Here is a 5537-nt window from a genome sequence, read left to right on the forward strand (position 1 = left end):
GGATCTGGTTGCAGTCAGGTTGTGCCGGTGCCACCAGGTCCAGTTCCCAGCACCATCCCCTCGTGTCCTCCACCGCCGGTGACACCGTGGTCCCACTGGTGACACCATGACCCCCTCCCGGTGCCATCCTGGCCCTGCTGTGGCCCCATCAGCTCCGCGGTGCCGGGGGGGCGAATGCCTGGATACCGGTGATGGCCCGGCCCAGGATGAGCGCGTGGATGTCGTGGGTGCCTGTGGTGGGGGGGAAGTGTCACAGCGCGTCCTGTCCCCCGCCATCCCATAATATCCCCCCCGGTCCCTTTGGCACCTTCATAGGTGTTGACAGCCTCCAGGTTGAGGAGGTGACGGATGACGTGGAACTCGTCGCAGACCCCGTTGCCCCCCAGCATGTCCCGCGCCTCCCGCGCGATGCTCAGCGCCTTCCCGCACGAGTTCCGCTTCAGCATCGACACCATCTCGGGGGCTGCCCTATGGGGACAAAGACATCGACGGCCCCTCCTTGGGCCACCCCCTTTTGGGGTTGTGTCATTGTCCCCGGCCTCCTCTGCCCCATAGCACCCACCGGCCCTCGTCCTTGAGGCGCCCAAGGCGAAGGCAAGCTTGGAGCCCCAATGCGATCTCGGTCACCATGTCCGCCAGCTTCTTCTGCACCAACTGGTTCCGTGCCAGCGGGCCCCCAAACTGGTGCCTATGGGGGAAGTGGGGGTCAGTGGGCCCTTAAACTGGTGCCTATGGGGGAAGTGGGGGTCCATAGGCCCCCAAACTGGTGCCTATCAGGGACGTAGGGGTCAATGGGCCCCCAAACCGGTGCCTATGGGGGAAGTGGGGATCCATAGACCCCCAGACTGGTGCCTGTGGTGGAAGTGGGGGTCAATGGGCCCCTAAACTGGTGCCTATGGGGGAAGTGGGGGTCAGTGGGCCCCCAAACTGGTGCCTATGGGGGAAGTGGGGGGTCAATGGGCCCCTAAACTGGTGCCTATGGAGGAAGTGGGGGTCAATGGCCCCCCAAACTGGTGCCTATGGGGGAAGTGGGGGTCAGTGGGCCCCCAAACTGGTGCCTATGGGGGAAGTGGGGGTCAGTGGACCCCCAAAATGGTGCCTATGGGGGAAGAGGGGGTCAATGGACCCCCAAATTGGTGCCTATGGTGGAAGTGGGGGTCAATAGGCCCCCAAACTGGTGCCTATGGTGGAAGTGGGGGTCAATGGACTCCCATACTGGTGCCTATGGGGGAAGTGGGGGTCAATGGGCCCCCAAACTGGTGCCTATGGTGGAAGGGGGGGGCTTTGGGGGGGCAGGACCCCCCCTTTTGGGGTGCGGATGGGGGTACCTGTCCAGGACGTACTGACGCGCCGTCTCCAAACAGGCCTCAGCAGCACCCAGAGCCCCCCAGGCGATGCCGTAGCGCGCATGGGTGAGGCAGCCGAAGGGACCCTATAGGGTAATGTAGGAGCACCCCAAAGCTCTATAGGGTGACATAAGGCCCCTCCATAACCATATAGACTGACCCGGGACCCCCCCCCCCCAACCCCTATAGGTCCATATAGAACCTCCCCCAAACGCTATAGACTGATGTAGGTCCAATATAGACTGACATAGGACCCCCCCCAAAGCCCTATAGAATGACATAAGACCCCTCCAAAACCCTATAGGTGGTGTCTTATGTCTGTTACTGGGTTTTGTGGGGTCCTGTATTGGTTCATATGGTTTTGAGGGGGTCACCTATCAGTCTATAGGGTTTTGAGGGGGACACCTATTGGTCTATAGGGTTTTGAGGGGGACACCTATCGGTCTATAGGGTTTTGAGGGGGTGCTATGTCAGTCGATAGGTACTTGAGGGGGTCCTATATCGGTCTATAGGGTTTTGGAGGGGTCCTATAGGGGTCTATCGGGGTTTGAGGGGTCTTATGTTGGCCTATAGGCTTTTGGGGAATTCCTGTATCAGTCTGTATAGGACCTATTATTGGCCTATAGGGCTTTGGGTGGGTCCTATATGGGTCTAAAGGATTGAGGGGGGAGTCATATAGACCCTAGAGATCGACATAAGACCCCCCCAAACCCCTGTATACTGATATAGGCCCCCCCAAAACCCCTACAGACCAATATAGGTCCTATAGAGCCCTGTAGAGTACACCCCCCACCCCCTATAGACTGATACAGGACCCCCAAACCCCTATAGACCAATATAGGCCCCATAGAGCCCCATAGAGGACATCCCCCCAAACCCCTACAAACCAATACAGGACCTCCAACCCCCTCTAGACCACAATAGGACCCCCAACCCCCTAAAGACAACAATAGGACCCCCAAACCCCTATAGACAACAGTAGGACCCCCAAACCCCTATAGACCGCTATAGGCCCCATAGAGCCCCATAGAGGACATCCCCCCAACCCCCTATAGACCACAGTAGGACCCGCAAACCCCTACAGACTGCTATAGGCCCCATAGAGGACATCCCCCCAACCCCCTACAGACCGCTATAGGCCCCATAGAGGACATCCCCCCCAACCCCTACAGACCACAATAGGACCCCCAACCCCCTACAGACCACTATAGGCCCCATAGAGGACATCCCCCCACCCCCCTATAGACCAATATAGGTCCCATAGAGCCCCATAGAGGACATCCCCCCAAACCCCTATAGACTGCTATAGGCCCCATAGAGGACATCCCCCCAACCCCCTATAGACACAATAGGACCCCCAAACCCCCATAGACCTCTATAGGCCCCATAGAGCCCCCCAGATCCCCTCCCTCTCACCGCCAGCCCCACGGCGCCGGGCAGCACGTTCTCCTCGGGCACCTCCACGTCGTCCATGAGGATCATGCCCGTGGCCGAGGCCCGCAGCGAGAACTTGCCCTGGATGCCGGGGGTGCTGAGCCCCCCACGGCCCCGCTCCACCAGGAAGCCCCGCACGCGCCCGTCCTGCTCGCACACGGCCCACACCAGGCACAGGTCGGCTACCGGAGCGTTCGTGATCCTGGGGAGGGGGGGAAATGGGGGGGTTGGGGTGGATTTGGGGCGGTTAGGGGTCATTTGGGGTGGATTTGTGGGGGTTTGGGGTGGATTTGTGGGGGTTTGGGGTGGATTTGTGGGGGTTAGGGGTGGATTTGGGGGGGTTAGGGGTCATTTGGGGTGGATTTGTGGGGGTTTGGGGTGGATTTGCGGGGATTTGGGGTGGATTTGGGGCGGTTAGGGGTCATTTGGGGTGGATTTGCGGGGGTTTGGGGGAGTTGGGGTGGATTTGGGGGGGGTTGGGGTGGATTTGTGGGGCTTTGGGGTGGATTTGCGGGGGTTTGGGGGGTGGAGGGGGTTTGGGGTGGATTTGGAGGGGTTAGGGGTCATTTGGGGTGGATTTGTGGGGTTTGGGGTGGATTTTGGAGGGGTTAGGGGTCATTTGGGGTGGATTTGCAGGGGGTTGGGGGGTAGAGGGGGTTTGGGGTGGATTTGGAGGGGTTAGGGGTCATTTGGGGTGGATTTGTGGGGGTTTGGGGTGGATTTGCAGGGATTTGGGGTGGATTTGTGGGGGGTTAGGGGTCATTTGGGGTGGATTTGCGGGGGTTTGGGGTGGATTTGGGGGGGTTAGGGGTCATTTGGGGTGGATTTGCGGGGGTTTGGGGGGGTTGGGGTGGATTTGGGGGGGGTAGGGGTGGATTTGGGGTGGATTTGTGGGGCTTTGGGGTGGATTTGCGGGGGTTTGGGGGGGTGGAGGGGGTTTGGGATGGATTTGGAGGGGTTAGGGGTCATTTGGGGTGGATTTGTGGGGGGTTGGGGTGGATTGTGGGGGTTTGGGGTGGATTTGGAGGGGTTAGGGGTCATTTGGGGTGGATTTGTGGGGGTTTGGGGTGGATTTGGAGGGGTTTGGTGGGGGTTTGGGGTGGATTTGGAGGGGTTGGGGTCATTTGGCGTGGATTGTGGGGGTTTGGTAGGTTTGGGGGTTGGGGGGGGGGGGTTAGGGGTCGTGATTTTGGTGTGTTTTGGGGTGATTTTGGGTGTTTTGGGGTGGTTTTGAGGTGGTTTTGTGGGATTTTGGGTGTTTGGGGGTGATTTGGGGTGTGTTTGGGGTGTTTGGTGTGATTTTGGGGGTTTTGGGGGTTTTGAGGTTTGGGGGGTTTTGGGGTGGGGTTGGGTGGGCTTGGTGTGATTTTGTGTGTGTTTTGGGGTGGGTGTTTTGGGGTGTGTTTTGTGTGTTTTTGGGTTTTGAGGGGTTTTGTGGCGTGTTTTGGGTGTTTGGGGGTGTTTTTTGTGTGTTTTGGGGTGGTTTTGTGTGTTTTGGGGTGTTTTGTGTGTTTTGGTTTTGGGTGTGCTGTTTCTGTGTGTTTTGGGGTGTGTTGTGTTTCTGTGTGTTTTGGTGTGATTTCGGGGTGGGGGTGTTTTTGTGTGTTTTGGGGGTGTTTTGGTGTGTTTGGGTGTGTTTGTGGGGTTTGTGTGTTTTGTTGTGTGTGTTGGGGTGTGGGGCTGTTTCTGTGTGGGGTGTTTTTGGTGTGTTTTTGGGGGTGTTTTTGTGTGTTTTGGGGCTGTTTTTGTGTGTTTTGGTGTGATTTCGGGGTGTTTTGGGGCTGTTTTTGTGTGTTTTGGTGTGATTTCGGGGTGTTTTGGTGTGTTTTGGGGCTGTTTTTGTGTGTTTTGGTGTGATTTCGGGGTGTTTTGGGGCTGTTTTTGTGTGTTTTGGTGTGATTTCGGGGTGTTTTGGGGCTGTTTCTGTGTGTTTTGGTTGTGTGTTTTGGTGTGTTTTGGGGGTGTTTGGTGTGTGTGTTTTGGGGCTGTTTCTGTGTGTTGTGGGGTGTTTGGGGCCCGCGCTCACCAGGTCTTGGCCCCGCGCAGGGTGTAGCTGCGGGAGCCGGGGTTGTAGCGCGCCCGCGTCTCCATGCGCGCGGGGTCGCTGCCGTGGTTGGGCTCCGTCAGCCCGAAGCAGCCCAGGAGCTCCCCCCGCGCTGGGGACAGGGACACAGGGACCCCCCTCAGCCCCACTGACCCCCTTCCTGACCCATAGCTCCCCATATCCCAACCCATTGACCCCCATATCCCACCCCATAGACACCCATTCCTGCCCCACATCCCATTCCCACCCCATATCCCACCCCACACACCCGCATATCCCACCCCACATCCCCCCATATCCCACCCCATTCCTGCCCCACATTCCTCCATTCCCTCCCCATATCCCACCCCATTCCCTCCCCATATCCCCCATATCCCACCCACATCCCCCATATGCCACCCCATTCCCACCCCATATCCCACCCACAACCCCTCATATCCCACCCCATTCCCGCCCCATATTCCACCCCACACCTGCCCCCTATTCCCACCCCATTCCCTCCCCATATCGCACCCCATATCCCCCATATCTCACCCCTCATCCCCCCATGTCCCCCCCCATACCCCCCCATCTCCCCCCCTTATCCCACCCCACATCCCCCATATCCCCCCCATATCCCACCCCATATCCCCCCATATCCCACCCCATATCCCCCCCATATGCCACCCCACATCCCCCATATCCCACCCCATATCCCCCCATCTCCCCCCCAT

At 58.6% G+C, this 5537-nt stretch overlaps 1 protein-coding gene across 1 annotated transcript; it reads right to left on the reverse strand.

The window, feature by feature from the left end:
• Positions 1-4973, reverse strand: GCDH (glutaryl-CoA dehydrogenase). Its single transcript, XM_057399893.1, has 6 exons — positions 4807-4973; positions 2763-2982; positions 1329-1432; positions 563-688; positions 308-468; positions 1-231 (listed from the first exon to the last, which is right to left on the reverse strand). Exons 1-6 carry the CDS (start codon positions 4869-4871, stop codon positions 149-151), a joined length of 759 nt encoding a protein of 252 aa, XP_057255876.1. The 5' UTR covers positions 4872-4973; the 3' UTR covers positions 1-148.
• Between the last annotated feature and the right edge of the window lie 564 nt (positions 4974-5537).

Source organism: Pezoporus wallicus, unplaced genomic scaffold, assembly GCF_028554395.1.
Source record: "Pezoporus wallicus isolate ANWC-B61680 ecotype Strahan unplaced genomic scaffold, APGP_CSIRO_Pwel_v1 contig_14350, whole genome shotgun sequence".
Taxonomy (NCBI): Eukaryota; Metazoa; Chordata; class Aves; order Psittaciformes; family Psittacidae; genus Pezoporus; species Pezoporus wallicus.

Bases quoted from the DNA above. Each gene is read 5' to 3' on its own strand.
- GCDH (XM_057399893.1), bottom strand. From the start codon at position 4,871: ATGGAGACGCGGGCGCGCTACAACCCCGGCTCCCGCAGCTACACCCTG. The intron at 2,983-4,806 runs GTGAGCGCGGGC...CCCCCTCCCCAG, and splicing joins CTGCGCGGGGCCAAGACCTG to GATCACGAACGCTCCGGTAG. The intron at 1,433-2,762 runs GTGAGAGGGAGG...ATTACCCTATAG, and splicing joins CCGGCGCCGTGGGGCTGGCG to GGTCCCTTCGGCTGCCTCAC.